At 37.9% G+C, this 16,874-nt stretch overlaps 2 protein-coding genes and 1 long non-coding RNA gene across 3 annotated transcripts; 2 read left to right on the plus strand and 1 right to left on the minus strand.

Annotated features, from left to right (window-relative positions):
• Nucleotides 1-1,950: 1,950 nt before the first annotated feature.
• On the plus strand, nucleotides 1,951-3,399 carry rasd4 (rasd family member 4). The gene has a single exon (XM_028016140.1). It carries the CDS (start codon nucleotides 2,153-2,155, stop codon nucleotides 2,777-2,779), a length of 627 nt encoding a protein of 208 aa, XP_027871941.1. The 5' UTR covers nucleotides 1,951-2,152; the 3' UTR covers nucleotides 2,780-3,399.
• A 2,967-nt stretch (nucleotides 3,400-6,366) lies between these two features.
• On the plus strand, nucleotides 6,367-8,221 carry LOC114145234 (uncharacterized). The gene is made up of 2 exons (XR_003595642.1): nucleotides 6,367-6,455; nucleotides 7,553-8,221. It is a non-coding gene; the product is annotated as an uncharacterized LOC114145234 (long non-coding RNA).
• On the minus strand, nucleotides 7,319-16,247 carry LOC114145232 (phosphoribosyl pyrophosphate synthase-associated protein 1-like). The gene is made up of 10 exons (XM_028018705.1): nucleotides 15,638-16,247; nucleotides 13,098-13,150; nucleotides 12,943-13,009; nucleotides 12,162-12,334; nucleotides 11,115-11,230; nucleotides 10,925-10,980; nucleotides 9,887-10,032; nucleotides 9,677-9,747; nucleotides 9,254-9,400; nucleotides 7,319-7,707 (listed from the first exon to the last, which is right to left on the minus strand). The coding sequence occupies exons 1-10, from the start codon at nucleotides 15,799-15,801 to the stop codon at nucleotides 7,549-7,551; spliced, it is 1,152 nt and encodes a 383-aa protein (XP_027874506.1). The 5' UTR covers nucleotides 15,802-16,247; the 3' UTR covers nucleotides 7,319-7,548.
• Nucleotides 16,248-16,874: the final 627 nt, after the last annotated feature.

A 16,874-nucleotide genomic window follows, 5' to 3' on the forward strand; every position in this document is an offset into this window, starting at 1 on the left:
AGATTTTTGCTCTGTTATTAGTGTGCTGATATATACTAGAATAGGTTTGTGTTAAACAGAAAATCGGCAGTATTCTGCATTCTGATTAATGAATACATTAAACACAACATAGTCAGAAACAAATGTACTTTAAGGACCATGTGTGCCAACGAAACCAACCAAATGTCTCACCTTTTATGTCCCATATCTAACCAAAGCATGAAAATGTCTTATGATTGCATGAACATACAGTGAAATGAGTTATTAGAGGGTGAATTTCCTTTGTTTAATTTTTGATAGGAATTGGTTAATTCTACTCTTTTGTATCTTTATCAGAGGTAATGCAGCTGCTGAGATTCATTTTAATTTAGAGAAAATGCTGAAATTATGTAGAAGATTTTGGCTTTAAGAAACTTTTTGGTTTCTTTATCTGCATATCATATATGAGCTGGTAAACTGACCAATCAAATTGCATCAAAGCAGACATTATGTCCTTTACCCCTCTATTCTACCAATGCACCAATAAACATTGTAAACGTTGTATCATGTTTTTCTTGCTGTCATTCAGTTGCAAGTTTTTTGTCCGTTGTTCAAAGATGACTCTCCCTTAACTGACCTTTAAATGCAATAATCTAAACTTTTATATTGGTTCAAAACTAATACATTCTTTGAATTGTGTTGTGAATTTTATAAAGTATTCTCATTATTCTCGTCTCTGCTCTTATTCTTTTTCTGGTTCCTGAGCCACAGAGGATTTCAGAGGAGCATTCAAATGCAAATACTTCACTTGAAATTGAGGAGAGGCCTGCTAGTACCAGGCTGGCACTTATGCAGACCAGTGAGAAATAATGAAGAACCTGCAAACACCTGTCAGTAAAACAGCTTTTTAATTGGGGTGGGAAATGTGCTCACAGATTTAATACAAAACTGCCACAATCATGGTTTAAATGTAAACCTAACTGTGTAAATCTGTACCAGATTTTTGCTCCAGCCATTTCCTAACAACTCCAGCTTCCGTGTCTCCACTGAAGAAGATGAACCTTACACCATGATGGCACCACTGCAGTATTTTACAGTGAGGATGATGAGTTCAGGGTAATCTTCAGCATTAGTTTTGCTACCTACACTAATTATAACACATTTAAAAGTGATTTCTGAAAGCAGTTGGTTTTAGAAAGATTTGGAAAGCATGCATGCCATTTTATTTCTCTTCCCTACGTCACAATAATACTTTTGTTGCCCAGTTTTCTGTTGCACGTAAACATGCACAAAAAATCTACAGTAAGTCTCAGATTCCCCCTCATTGTCAGAACTGATCAAACCTTTTGGATAAAATTTGAAACTTCTCCATGAAAACACATCTATCTAGATTACATCCAACACCCAGATTTGTTTTCATTTTAATTCAGATAAGCAGCTGGTCCTGGCATGCAACTATACTCTGTAAATATTAACTCGCGGCTCATTTACAGTCTGATTTCAAGTGAAGCATCACAGGCTCTACATCGACTTCAAATAAATAGTTTGGTGTAACATAGCTCAGAATTCCCCTCACAGAGAAAGAGAGACAGAGAGCTGTTTATTCAGGAACGGATCTTGTCACATTGAGAGAACATTTACAAAGCAGTCAATTATCTCAACGCATTTTGATTTACTTTCATTTTCAGTCTATCTGCACTGCCAGAGCTGATGCATACAAATGATGCATTCCCCCGAGGAGTTCTGCAGCTGTCTGAAATTATAATCAGGCCTCAGCTCAAACTACATTTTCAATGTTATTCTTGCAGAACATTTCGCTCTCAGATCGGCTCCTTGTCTGCTGAGATGGCCGTGCGCACGCGGATTTGCATGCTCCGCAGCCATTGGCTGAGTGGAAATTGCGCTTCAACAGGCTGCCTCGCTGTGATTGGCTACAACCAGAGGGAGGGGATAGGAGCTCTGGAAAGCGGGGATAAATAGGAAAGTGTGGGAAGATGCATTCTTAATGAGTAACTTAGAGGCAACTGATGGGAGAAGCCAGAAATCAGCAGGTAAAATAAGGTGTGATTGCAAAAGCGGAGTTTTAAAGAATTTCAAGTGGGGGGAAAAGTGTTGGCATTTGTAGGTGTACAGATAAGTGAAAAGGAGCGAACTTGGACTTTTCTGCAACCAGCTGACCCAAAAAGGCGCAAACATGTCTCTGGAGGTGAAGGAGAAGACTCAAGTGCGGGTTGTCTTTCTGGGGGCTGCAGGGGTCGGCAAGACGGCTCTGATCAGACGCTTCCTCCAGGACACCTTCGAGCCGAAACACAGGCGCACCGTGGAGGAGCTGCACAGCAAGGAGTACGACATCGGAGGGGTCAAAGTCACCGTGGAGATCCTGGACACCAGCGGCAGCTACTCCTTCCCCGCCATGCGCAAGCTCTCCATCCAGAACAGCGACGCCTTCGCCCTGGTGTACGCCGTGAATGACCCCGAGTCCCTGGAGGCCGTCAAAAGTCTCCGTGACGAGATCCTGGAGATCAAGGAGGACAAGTACACGCCGATCGTGGTGGTGGGGAACAAGGCGGACAGGGAGGAGGAGCGCCAGGTGTCCGCCGACGACGTGCTGGCCACCGTGGAGATGGACTGGAACAACAGCTACCTGGAGGCGTCCGCCAAGGAGAACTCCAACGTGGTGGAGGTGTTCAAGGAGCTGCTGCAGCAGGTGAACCTCCCCAGCCGCCTGAGCCCGGCGCTCCGCAGGCGCAGGGAGACTTTCCCGAAGGGCACCGACTTTCGGCCACCGATGAACAAAACCAACAGCTGCATCCTGTCATAATGAGACGGGCAGAGGTTCTGATCCACAAAGAGACAACCTGGAGAAAGCCCAATTAAGTTCTGCTGGACAGAGGAAGAAAAAAAAAAGAAGACAAACTCTGGAGACTTCAGTCATACAAACGTCCAACAGTAACTCTGGACAAAGAGATGCTTTGACTTATACCTGAGAGGAGATGTTAAACTAACTCCATTTGTTGCTGCCTGTTAGTGACCTGCTGCTGCTGGTGTTTAGCTCAATTGATGGGATTCACATGTCGAATAATGGTGATAAAATATTCAGGCTGCAGCCAGTAGACTGTTTATACTGGCAGAGTGTTTAAACGGTGTCTGTAATATGTTGTGCATAAGTGTCTGTTTTGTGTAAATACGTTTTTGTAATTGAGCAACTGACATGTAGCACATCGTGTTTACAATTTTTAAATTCAAAATGTTTTCTATTGAGAGTTAAGTGAACCGTGGTGAAATACTGTTATAAACATGAATGCACTTTTCAAAAAATGTGTTTTTTTTTCTTAAAGTAAGGTACCATCACAAATGCTCATTGTTAATAATTATTAATGTTGTAGCCATTTATTTACAAATGTACTGTACAAAAATGTGGAATAAAAACATGCTGGATTATTTGTTTGTAGTGGTTTTAATGTGGCTAAGTGGATTAAACTGAGATTCAGGAAAATGAAACATGAAATGATAAAAATATTGATTCAAGTCGATCCTGGAATGAAATATGCTGAAAAAAAACAAATTAGCTTCATATGTGCAAATATGTTCTCTTATATGAAGGCTGCAACGATTTGTGAATAAATTCTTACATTTGAGAATTCTCCAGTAAATTATGAAACAGTACTTTTATATTTTGGGCAACATTATGAGATCAAACCAGGCTCTCCCAGAAACAAAGAAGGGAGAGATATTGTGAAGATAAACGTCTATCTCTGAACTCTATTTCTACATTAACACTGCTGGTAATGATTTTCTTAAGCACAGTAACTATCAGCTACAGCTGTTCGGTTTCTGTCAATGAGCCAAAATCTATACTAAAAATGTCAATATTAACCACATCTGAGTTGCCAAAAATTGATCCCTTTTTGTCCCTGTTTACATTTCGTTGTGAAGGTGACTCAAAACAGCTGGTTAATGTGCACTGGACTGATTCCTGGCACACTAACTTCACGCTCCACTGAATCAAGTTCCCAGTATTGGAACTTGCTGCCATCTGCTGGCGAAAAACATAAATACATGCTTCTTTTTTTCTTTTTACATAACGGTTGGGGTTACTCTCCCTTCTGCCCCATTTTTTAAATACCATTTTACAATGGTAGAAAAAATAAAAATAAAAAATATCCCACTGAGAAATGGGGCACTCCTTCAAGTGGCTGAAAAATCAACTGGTGTTGCTGATTCGCTGATACATTTTCGTCTAATCATAACTAGGCGTGGTGTAAACGGTTAACATACATTTGTTCTTTTCTGAATTCTGCAGAAAACCAAAAGTATAAAACCAAAAATTAGGGCTGTAGTATATTAGAAAGTCTTGTGATGATGATTATAATGATGGGGAAAAAGCAACAACAATGCCAGGTGCATTAAATGTTTTTTCCCCTCTTTCTGATCTATCCCTGCTTCTATCCCTCTGTGACCTTTGACATTTTGGGTAGGGTCACTTGGGCTGGTGTGAACGTCTGTTGCAATCAGACTCTGCCCAAATATTACATTATAATGTGAACTGCAAAAGTACCCGGTTCCATAATTCACAGGAAAAGATACATATATATATATATATATATATATATGTATATATATATATATTTGATTTGATATATATATATATATATATATATATATATATATATGTATATATATGTATATATATATATATTGATATATATATATATATGTATATATATATATATATATATATATGTATATATATGTATATATATATATATATATATTTGATATATATATATATATATATTAGGTTAGGTTAAACTTTATTAATCCCATAGGGAAATTAAGGTTATCTGTTGCTCACACATTAATTCACATCCACACAACATTAAAATCGTACATCTGGAGACATCCATAAAAGATACAAGAATATAATAAATAAATACATTACCACTAAAAGAAGTCTGGTAAAAGTGCTTAAATATGTTAAAATACTAGTTACCCCCCCCCCCCCCCCTCCACAAATATACTGTATATATATATTATTGTTATTGTATTATTGTTTTGATTTGGAGTAAAATTTCCGGTGAAATTGAGTGTCAAAATAAAAGCTACCAGTCGAGATAAATGTGTTTGTACAGCACATTTCAGAAAAAGGCAGTGCAGTGATAAAATGTAATGCAATTTACAAATAAAACAAAAAAGAAACATTGCAGTGGCAAAATATGGAGAAGTAATGACAAGTTGTGATCCAGAGCAGAACGAATCCACATTCCAGTTATTATTAAGGACAACTCTAGACTAAAACTGATGGGTTTTAGACTCGAGACATTAAAGCACTTCAGGGTTCCAGCAGTTTTGCAGTTTTCTGGAAGTTTATTCAAGGTTATTGGAGCACTGATATGCTGCTTCTCCGGGTTTGGTTCTGATTCTGAGGATGCAGACTTGAAGCAGAAGGCCTGAGTGGAATGAAGGGTTGAGACAACGACATCAGGTCTTTAATGTATTTTGGTGCTAAGCCATTCAGTGATTTATAAACTAACATAAATATTTAAAAGTTTATTGTCTGAGCTACAGGGAGCCAGTGTAAGGACTTTTCTACTTTCTTGGTTTTAGTGAGAACACAAGCAGCAGCAGTAGCGTTCGGGATCAGCTGCAGCTGTCTAACTTTTCAAGCAGGCCTTTTAAAGACTGTTACAGTAATCAGATTGAATAAAGATAAACGCATGAGTTTCTCAAGATCTTGTTGGAACATTAGTCCTTTGACCCTGAAGATGTTCAGGCCCAGTGTTCTGGCCTGATCAGAAGTTTCTGAGCTAGTCGAAGCATGCAGAAGAATTGTAAACTATTATTTTAACACAAGCACCTTTCATTAACCAGGCAGCAAAAGGTTTTCTGATCTTATCAGCATACATCTGCGTCAAGCCTGACTGGTAGAATTAGAGTCTATGAGGCATATCATCCAGCGCAGATGTCTCTCTTCAGCTTCTACACGTCTGAACTCCTGTGATTTTTCTGCACAACCTCTGAAAACATCACTCCTTCTGAAAGACACAAGTTTGATAAGTTTTAGAACTAACTTCACCACCTCACTGCATGACTGGGAAAACAGTTTAAAGCTGAACAAACCAAATGAATCTTCCTCTCAGCACTACATTTGAATACTGAACAATTCAATGAACAATGTTCTCCATGTTGGCCAGCTGACAAAATAGGTCAGTGTGCAGTTCCTCAAATGGAAATGCCTGGTTCCTCTGACAGCAACCTGGAGAGAAGAGACAGTCGTTACTGCTCAGGTTTAGGTCCCCCCGCCGCCGCCCCACCTCCTACTCTCTCCTCCAGTCCATCAGATTAGACTGCACCAAGCTTCCTGTTTTAATTTGAGGAAGTGGCTCGGTTAACGTTTAGCGGGCAGTTCCTCTTTCAGTCCACATTTAAACATTCTTCCGCAGTGTGCTCTCTCAGTTGCAAAAGGAAGGAGGCCCGACAGCTTCAGAGTCAAGCAGGTGTGTGGGTTTTTATCATTTGTTACACGCTTCCATAGCTAAGATATCAGACAAAATCAGGATTTCAGAGTAACTCTCAGAGAATGTTTTATCGTGTAAAGGAGACTTTACTTGGAGATCTTCAGGCGGTTTTTCGGGTCATCTCAGATGAAGTCTCTGCCCCTGGACTTGGTCAAAGCTCCTCAGCGGAGTAAAATCACCCTGAGGCGTTTGGAACAAGTTCAGGGTTCGGGACACAAAATCTACAGATGTAAGAAAGCCCAGAGACAGCAGGACTTGGTCCACTTGCATAACTACAGTCTGAGTTTCAAATGTCTTCTACTTCTCTCATCGACTGTCACATGTCTACATTTACACTGGGCCATTTATGGTCCTGTGAACTAATGTAAAACACTGCAGAGTACAAGGGAATTGACACAGGAACTTATGGCCATAAATAAAGACAGAGCAGTCAGATGATTTGCATGATGTTTTCAGTGGTTTGACACATCCAGAATCTGAAAAAAAAAAAATAGAAATCAAATATTTCTCCTAAATTTATTGCATTTTCATTACTTTAAAATGTTGCGGTGTCAAACAGCAATACAGCATAATTAATAAAAACTGATGTTTGGTAGAGATTAATACCTTTATGATGATTATTAACCATTCAAATCCAGCTGGACATTAACACATTTGGTCTTTCAGTCATGCTTTCAGTCAGGAAGCATGACTGAAAGTCTCACGTTCAGGTGTGAAGGTGGCAAACTGAAGTAGTTCTTGTTCCTGAAATATACCCACACTTCGCTTGTGCCATCATGTCTATATTTACAGCCGATAAGGTCAGACGTGATACTTCAGGCTAGAGAAAAACAGACAACACGTTTGAAAGAGTAACAGCTTTATTTGCTACAAGTTGCAGTGTACAGGAACAAACATTAGTGAGGACCCTGTAGTAACATTATGCATGTACTTTATTGTTCTTGCCTCGCGTGTGACATCTGGTAAATAAAACTGACAGATTTATCAGCAACCTAGACAGGAAGAACAGACTGATACAGAGATCTGCCCTGACTTTGTGCGAGTGGAAATGTAAATGTCTCTTTGTGTCGCCTCAGTCGTCCACAGTGATGTTGCGGAACAGGTAGGACATGGACTCTCCGTTGTGGATGCGGCGGATGGCCTCAGCCAGGATCAGACTCACATCCACGGTTTTGATTTTCGGACACTGCAGCTTCTGCACCTCATGAGGAACGGTGTTGGTCACAACCACCTGCATGTGTGGAGCAAAACTATGGAGGCTCAAAGGTGCCACAATTCAATCAGCCAATAAATTATTTGCTAAACTTTTATGTACATTGTGATTTATTTCTAACAATCTAAGTAAATATGATAATAACCCAAAATGATCATCATTACACACTCAAAGCCTACAAATGTTTATTTAAAAATGTAATAATATTTCAAAACCAATTATTTCTCACCATTTAACTGGGAATAAATGTTAACTTGTAAAATGCATATTTGAAATTAGAAATTAACAGTTTGAAACATATTTACATATAAAATGACTAGAAGTGATTGGGTTTCAGTTGAGTTAATCAGTAAAATGTTTGGGTTGATAGTCACTCATTTATGTTGGTTTAGATTTATTTGTTTACTCTAAAAATGATGCTACATTTGAATATTATGAAGCATATATATTATTTAAAAAATTAAATGTGGTGTGCCTCTTGACCTTCTGTAATATATTTATTTATTCACTAATAAAGCATTTCCATACCTGTGTTATTAAAGTCATTAATGTACTTCTGCTATAAATACAAATTACGACATTTGTCGTGTTTCCTGTTTTAATTCTTCAACAATAATGAGCTCGTAAATAAATATGACAATGTGGACGTCATGTTTAACTAAAAAAAAATAAACACAGAATAATGTTGTGAGACTGTCTTTCAATACAACAACTTAAACATTTGCTTAGGTGGTCTGTGTATAAAAGACAGTTATTTATTTACGTGTATATATATATACAGTATATATTATGAACAGCTGAAGAAACTCAATGTCAGTAAAACCAATACTACATATTTTATCAGTCTGGAGTAATAAATCAAAAACATCACAATCAGTACTTTTCTTTCCAGCATTCCTGTAAAGTAGCTGACAGACCAGCTTTGCATGGTTTGTGTTTTGTCATGAAAGGTTCTTCATAAAAGTTCAGTAAAATTCAGATCTAGATTGTTTGCTGGTCATGACCACCAAGCTGACCTTTTTGCAAGGGAAAGATGGTCTTCTAACAATGACTGTGTTGATTTGCCTTTTTCCAGTAGAGTTTCAGAGTAATTTCCATTGTTTCAGCTTACAGTTGTGTTGATGGGCCATGTTTTTTATCAGTGGCTGACAGGTGGAAAATATCCCAAACTTCTACAATCACTCAGTTTTAGCTCCAGACTCAATTCCAGAATAAGACTTCTTCAGGTGTCTGTTTTAGAAATACCAATATGAGACTGTATAATTTTCTTCAGCTGAGCCATTAAATATGAAATCACTCTGTTATTTTTCTAAAGACATGCTTTACAAAGACAGAATGTTTATTTTTTCAATTTAATTCTTTTGTGATACATTTGATTATTTTCTTTTTTGGTGAAAAATCTAATAAATTAACAACCAGTCAAGTGCAGTAATTCCATATTTCTAAGGGTTGTCATGAAATCTCACTTTTCATGGTTTGTTTCAGATGCATTAACTTATTGCACATCATTTCCTAGCTGCAAAAGATTTTCTTTCACTGTCAGATCTTCACATGAGACATTTACCTCATCTATAGCAGACTCCTCTATTAGTATGGGAGCTTCTGCAGACAGCAGCCCATGTGTAGCCATGATGTAGATCTTGTACGCTCCTCTCTCCTTCAGGCTTTCTGCTGCTGCAACAAAGTCCTCGACATCATCTATGATGTCATCCTGGAGAAGAGGTCACATGTTAGAGAGCAAAGACTTGTTTTACATCACAGATATTTTTTGTCTGGACAAAAAAGAAATGGACAGCAGAAGGCTCCAACAAACTGCAATATTCTGATATTTCACTCTATGAGAAATTTCCTACAGTAAAACCAGCAGCACAGGAGAAATAAAGAACAGCACAGATTAATGCAAAGTTCATAACATCCCAGATTAGTTACATTTTTCATAATGCATGTAACAATGCTGTTTATTGTCTTTGCAGCCAGGAAAGCTTACCACAATGATGGCGATTCTCCCTCCTACGTCTCCGACGACGGTGATTGGAGGCTTCTCCTTCGGCATCATCACTGAAAAACAGATAAATTACTGGTCTGAGTTAGAACACGCTCAGTTTGTGCTTCTACACTGATCAACTTACATGAATGTCATTCAGTAATTCTCAAATTTTACTTAAGTCTATTTGACATAGTTTTTCATCTGTCTTACACGGCAACTCCAGGCCTGTGTGTCCTGCTGTGGTCCGGGACAGCGGGGGGGAATGTCGGCCGTCTGCCATGTCCGACTCGGAATGCTGTGCCTCCCCATGCATCACTGCCAGGCCGAGTCGCAGCCTCTCAGCATAAGCTTGGGCCCTGGAACAGATAAACAGGCAGACATGGAGGAGTGAAAAGGAAACAACAATGGCTACAGAAACTTTCAATCAGACAAGCCAAAGACTGAAGAAAGGAGTTGGCAAAGGAAAAGACGCCTGCAAAGAAGAGTTAAAGCAAAAGAAAGGTCAAAGCCTCATGCCGAGGAGACTCATTTGAATGTAGGACAGAAATGACATCTGCAATTCCTTCTTCACAGTCAAAACTCAGATACAAAGATGATTTTACCATTCAGAAGGTTTCCATGTGAATAAAACAAAAACAAACAATTTTATTTTTCTGGGTTTATCAGGCAAATTAGCATAAAAACACATTGTAGCATACATTATACATAAACATGACCTGTTTGATGAGGGAATGACATTGTAACATGATATAAAGGTAGAAAAAAGTCCTTTTGCATTATGACCCTTGACCCCTTCTGTCAGTAAAGTTGCCACTGCTGTCCAAGCTTTCACATATTCAAGGGCTATTTGTTTAGCACCTGCAGAGTGTCGTAGTGCACAAACCTGACTCTTGTCAGCACAGCAATAGAAAAGCAATTTTGCACTACAGGAGAGGCTACTCTCATAATTCATGAGTCTTAAGTTTTCCCTTCTTTCAACAAACTCAGGTTTCATTCTTTAACTAAAAATAGAAAAAAAACAGTTCATATTCCAGGTTATAACTACATCAACAAACCACCAGCAAATTAGCCTTTTTTCCAGATTTTCTTTTAGACGTATTGACGTGGGTATTTATTAAAACTCTCAGAACTCAATTCCTTTAACAGACCACCTAAATAGGTATTGTAGTGATATAAATGCGAGCATCACTATGTTTTATCAGGCAATCCATTTGAATTATTATTATTAAGCTCTGAGTTTCTTGTTACCGTTTAGCAGCAGACGGAGACTTTGCAACAATGACAGCATTCCTGTAGTCTGCGATCTGTTAAGAGAGAGACACAAACTATGACTGTATTGTAAGAAACAAAAAGGTGAAATACTATAGTCTTTAATGCAAGACTGAGGTTCTCAGAGAAAAATGAACAGTTTAATATTTGTGCCTTCAGCATGATGTACCTCTTCTTGGATATATTGAATGAGAAAAGGGGAAGCTCGGAGGTTGTCAATAGGGAAGTTAAAGAATCCCTGGATCTCCTTCTGGTGAAGATCCATAGTGATGATATGAGTAAGCCCTGCAACAGATTATAAGACTTCAATTCAGAACAAAATGACAATAGCAAAGAAATCTACAGAGGTCCGTTAGCCGCACTGCAATATTCAAAGCGCATAAAAGAAGTAGATGCTTATAGTCTGGAAAGTACGGTAATTTTTTAAACAAATGAATGTGGCACGTTCCAGAATCTGTAAATTATTCCCAAGCTCCTTAACTCTCTTCTTGACATCTTGGCTGATTACTTTTGCCTTTCCCATTGTGTCAAACAAGAAAGCAATGTGTTCCACATGTGGCCAATTAAAAAATACAAAAAATAACCCATCAGAGGTATCCAAGGCAACGACATCATCATCCCTCATTGTTTAAAGAGACAGTAATTATCCTGTATGTAGAGTTCTGACTCTGAAGACATTAAATAAACATCTGACTTTCTCTCAGTGTGACATTTAGCAAATAGAAATAATTTGGGTAATATAACCATGAAACTAATTTTCTATAGCCAAATAGCCTTTATCAAGAATAATTTCCAGACTTTAAGACTGCACAGACATCATGTTTCCAGCTGCTTCTAAATGTTACAAAGAGTAGGTTAAACTATGAAATGTGACTCAGTCGTAGTTTGTGGCTCCAACTGCTTCAACTCAGTGGTTTGCTTTGTGAAAACTGAGCTATTTTGAGCTATGCAAAAGCATTGCACATTGTCATATGTCGACAGCAGTGATAAACTTTAGGAGATTTTCACTTCCGATACTGGACTGATACCTTTGACATCAAAGGACGTCACAAAAATTTATTGAAATTTGATTTAAAATGAGCTTTTTGGTTATGAACACAAACATTAGTAAAGCAATTAGTGGGAATCACTTAGCTTAGTTCACAGCTGTGCAAACCTTACCACAGCATACGAACAGTGACTGGCTTCCCAGTTGTAACGTGCAGCTCTGTCTCACCGGCTTTAGCCAACATGGAAGCGAGCAGCTTGCAGACAATGGATCCTCTCTTCCTCATCTTGCACTGCTTGCTGTAGGGAAAGTAGGGAATGACCCCAATGATGTTCTTGGCGCACGATGTCTTCAGAGCGTAAGCCATAACCAGCAGCTCCATGACGGCTGTGTTGACGTCCCTGAAAAATCAAAGCAGGGGTTAAATCACGGGTTGACAGCCACAAATAAATGCTGAGCAACGTGTTATCTGCTTTCTAGCTAGTTAAATTAAAAAAAGGAAACAAATATGATTTCATCATAATCATAATTATTGCTGAAACTTGCAATTACTAAAAGGATTTACCTACATATATTTTCACAATAATATGCTATTTTTACAATAACAATATCAACAGCACAGGTTAGCTATTAAGCATATTTTAGGTGTGAACATTAAAGATGGTCACAATTCATCCCACTTGCCAGATTTATCATCAATATGCAAAGCATGCATGTCGTCCACTTGGACTATATTACCATACCATATAATGCAGGCCCTTGTTATAGCCCTTTGAGATGGCAAGTTATGAAGTTTGCTTTTTGATATATTTGGCAGCTCCAGTTCAGATCATTGTTATATCCTGGTACATGTCACAAGAATTCAACAAGTTCGTACTTTTTTTTTGTATTCTTCTCCTGAATGTTTTTCCATAATTTATTCAGTTTCTTTTGTTGCTCATTAAATAAGCTTAATAATTCCGTTTTAATATGATAGTGTGTAGCTGCACGATTAAAAGTCTAAAATTACCTTGGAATGGTCTGAATAATAAAAACATCTTGTCCTCGGACAGATTCCTTTACCTCTACTCGAGTCTCTGAAGAAAAGAAAAAAATCACTGTGGGTTGGGATACGATAAAGTCCTTTTAGACTGGGTCAGTTATCTGGACACAGCTAAGCCTTACCTGTGTTTGACTCCTGGTAAACTACCGACCTGCCCAGCTGCACACCGAGGCGTCTGTCAAAATAAATTATAAAATCTGACTTAAAATAAACACAAATTAAACATTTTGATTATTAAACTGTTTTCTAAGAGAAATAAGTGGTTTTCAGAGACATCAACAGAATGGTAACATCCCTAAAAAGAAATGCAACAGGGTTATTATCACTACCAAGTGGTGCATTACCAATCGGTAGACTGAATTGGGTAAAGGTAAGATAAAATCTTTTTTTCTTTTTGCAGAGAGCTGATTAATATTAAATAAATGACGTAGTAAAATGATTTGCATGGAAAGACGATGTGATAAATCACAATAATGATGAGGATGTAAATAAAATGCAATCAAATATGTCGATGCCGTGTGGAACTATACAATTCATAGCATAGTGTAATCATCGAGACAATTATCTTAATGCTGATTACTGGAGCGTTTTTGGTCTCATTTTCTTTTGTGCATCAACCAATCAGTCCATAGAAGACAGCGTCACAGCAAGCAACAGGGTCAACCACACTTCCTCACTAAGAGTCTCTCTTGTCTCCTTGCTCTCTGCAGCTGACTGAATCACTCTGAAGCTAGAATTCCTAGGCAGGGACTCTGTGAATATGGGGTCAGATCGTTTTACAGTTCTTACCTTAAACAAGTGGTGCGTGTAATGTCTTTACCGTGGAAACATACCATGGGTATGTGATCAACTCATTATCGGATTGCAGCCTTGCAACAGTGATCAAATCAAATAGTGAAGAACCTAAAGTGCCTAAAGTTACCAAACCTACTTATGAATCTGGAAAACAGTCTACAAATGCTGCACAAACAAACTGCCCCCACTGTGCCAGAGTCTGGACATCCAAGCACGTTCACTGTGAAAACAGACAGCAAGAAATCTTGAAAACCTGAAATGTCATGACAGGATGTGCAGCTGGCACTTGCTAATTTTGATGAATAAAGGCCACTAGAGTCACAAAAACCTCTTGAAAAGAAAAGCTTGTTTTACAGCTACTGTTCTTAAATACATGGCAAGATGCAGCATCTGCTTAATCACTGTCACCGATATTATTTGACATAATTTGCTGTCTAGACAACAAGGATCAAACCCAACTTTTATTACTGCTCAGTATTGTAAACAATTGCTCAAAAGTTTTAAAAATTTAATTTAAAAAAAATTGAATTCTTACTACTACTGTTAGTTGTATTTCAGATTTAATATTACTGGAATCATTAACATGATTTTTATGACATTCAAACAACACATTACAGTTCCTTTAAATTTTGAAATACCACAAGAAACTCACCATCCCTGTAAACAAAATGAGTTAAAAAAGTTCCAGAAATATTTTATTACAATAATTTACATTTGATTAAATCATCAGAGTTTAGACATTTTATTAAAGTAACATCTCACAACAGGTTAACACAATGACTTGGATGTCTGAAGAACAAATGCTGATCCATAAACAAAGTAAAGGATTAAATAAAGCAGATTCAAAGATCCAGATCAGGTAGAAATAGCAGTATACCAATCGGTAGTCAAAATAAGCCATAGATTGGCTCTGACTGGTGATCAGCTGGTTAAACACTGAGAAATCAGAAATCTTTTTCATTGTTCATTTGTGAAATGTGTCAAAACCAAAACCTCCCACTTTCTTTTGGCATATTTGGTATGTAAACCCATGGAAGAACAGCATGTTCTGTGCATTTCAGATACACAAGTCCTGAGGTAAAAAAGAAAGGAACAGTACAGTCAAATGAAAGGAGGGGGGATGGATGTTTTGTGGTTCAGCAACAGTGGTTGCAACAGTGGTTGCTGAACCACAGTTGTTTTTACATCTTAGAAATGTTTATTCGTACATTTTAAGTTGTCGGTTTATTACTCTCACTTTAGTACAGAACCTGGAATTAGAACATTTTAATTTCCCTGGATAATGATTTTGCACAACAATTTCCCAACAGATATTATCATAAGAAAGCCAAAAGTTTATTTTTATTTTATTAAACATTCATATCTGAGGTGTTTTTAATATTTCTGAACTGAGATTTTCGTATTATAATCATTACAACATTAATCCTCCTCAAAAAATAAAACTTGCCTAATACCTGTGTACGTAGTATTTCGCGGAACTCTAGTCGGGAAACAAATGTATTTCTCCATGTTCATTCAGACCTGAACAATTTCTTATTTTCATACTTTTTCACACTAGTTAGAAACCCGGAATGTCTTGTTTGTAAGGGCAAAACCTTTGACAATAATAGAAGAGCAAACATGCAGTAACTAGAGCGTACGCTGTGTCCTCTAATTCAGGAATTTTACCTGGAAATCCACCATACTTCTTTCCCAATGTTAGTAATAAAACACAGTTATGCTGTTGTCATGCTATGTACATAATGTTCCTTTGTTTCTTGATCAAATTATACTCTCCTGCAATAGGGTACCTATAGAAATGGGCAAATAACTGAAAATACTGCACTCGGTATTGTTCTTAACCACATTCATAAAGAATTAGACTTACTCTGTTATCCTCTTGGCCAGCTCGGTGCAGGCAGTGGAAGAGTTGGCAGAAAAAACCCGGTAGTCGCTTCTTGAGATATTCATTTTTGTGTAACCATACGACAGCTTGGAGGTCTGAGAGTAAGGAACCAGGGACCTGTGACCCCCAAAACGCCTGACGGGCATTCTGCTTTGCTTTGGCAAATATGAGAAATGTGTTGAGGTTTGACCCCAAAAGCAACCCGAAAAATATATTTTTTTTTAAAGTCCCCCGTGGATGTCAGGAAACCCACAGTATGTCCCCTCAGCTCTGCGAGTAAACTAAAAAACACAAAGGCCACATGTTTCCCACGTCACGTGGAGTCAGAGGTGAAACGCTTGATGGAGAAGAAACAAAAAGGCTGAACCAACACTGAATTATGAGCTAACGGTAAACTGAGTTGAGTGTTTTCATGCGGTGAGGCTTTCAGAAGAGACGAGCTGTTTTAACAGCTGTCTGGACTGAATCTGAACGATAACTCAGATAAACACACAACCAGTAAAGTTCGACTGAAACTTAACTCCGCTTTGAGAATTGAAATCTGTTCACTACGCAGCATTCTTTCAGCTGCGGTGATAACACCGCCCCCAGGCAGACGTTCATTGGATGACGCAAACAGTGACGTTCAAGAGAGCCAATCAGAGAGCTCCCCTTCTTTCTCTTGTTCTTCTTTCTAGTGTTCTTTATGAGTTTAACTGCGCTACTGCCATCTGCTGGAGTGGCAAAACTCCGCTGTTTATTCAGTATTCAAGCTTGTGTTTACTGGTGCTGTTCAGAGAGAACACAGCATTTTAGGTCAGCTGGAGAAATTCCTTTATGTGTGTTCCTAAAAGGCAAACACTTAGGGGTAAATCTTACACAGTTTTTTCATATCCCTGCCTTTCTTTGTATCTCTTCAGTAAATATATTTTCTTGTCACTTTACAATAAAATTATTTACAAAAAGATTGCTGCAAGTCAATGACTTGATGCAATCTATTAGGTTTCTTTAGATAGAAAAGTTTTTAAACTAATTTGAATAATGAACTGAACTTGACTGGCCTATTTGATAACTAGGATCGATTAAAATTACTTTTTTGTAACCTCGAGATGACGTGTTATGAATTAAACTGAATTGAATTAAGATAATAGATGGATGTCTGAATGGATGTAAGGCAATGAAGAAAGAAATAAAAATACATGGGGGTTTGCAGTAATAATGTAGATGTTTGCAAGGTGCA

This window comes from Xiphophorus couchianus, chromosome 5, assembly GCF_001444195.1.
Source record: "Xiphophorus couchianus chromosome 5, X_couchianus-1.0, whole genome shotgun sequence".
NCBI lineage: Eukaryota > Metazoa > Chordata > Actinopteri > Cyprinodontiformes > Poeciliidae > Xiphophorus > Xiphophorus couchianus.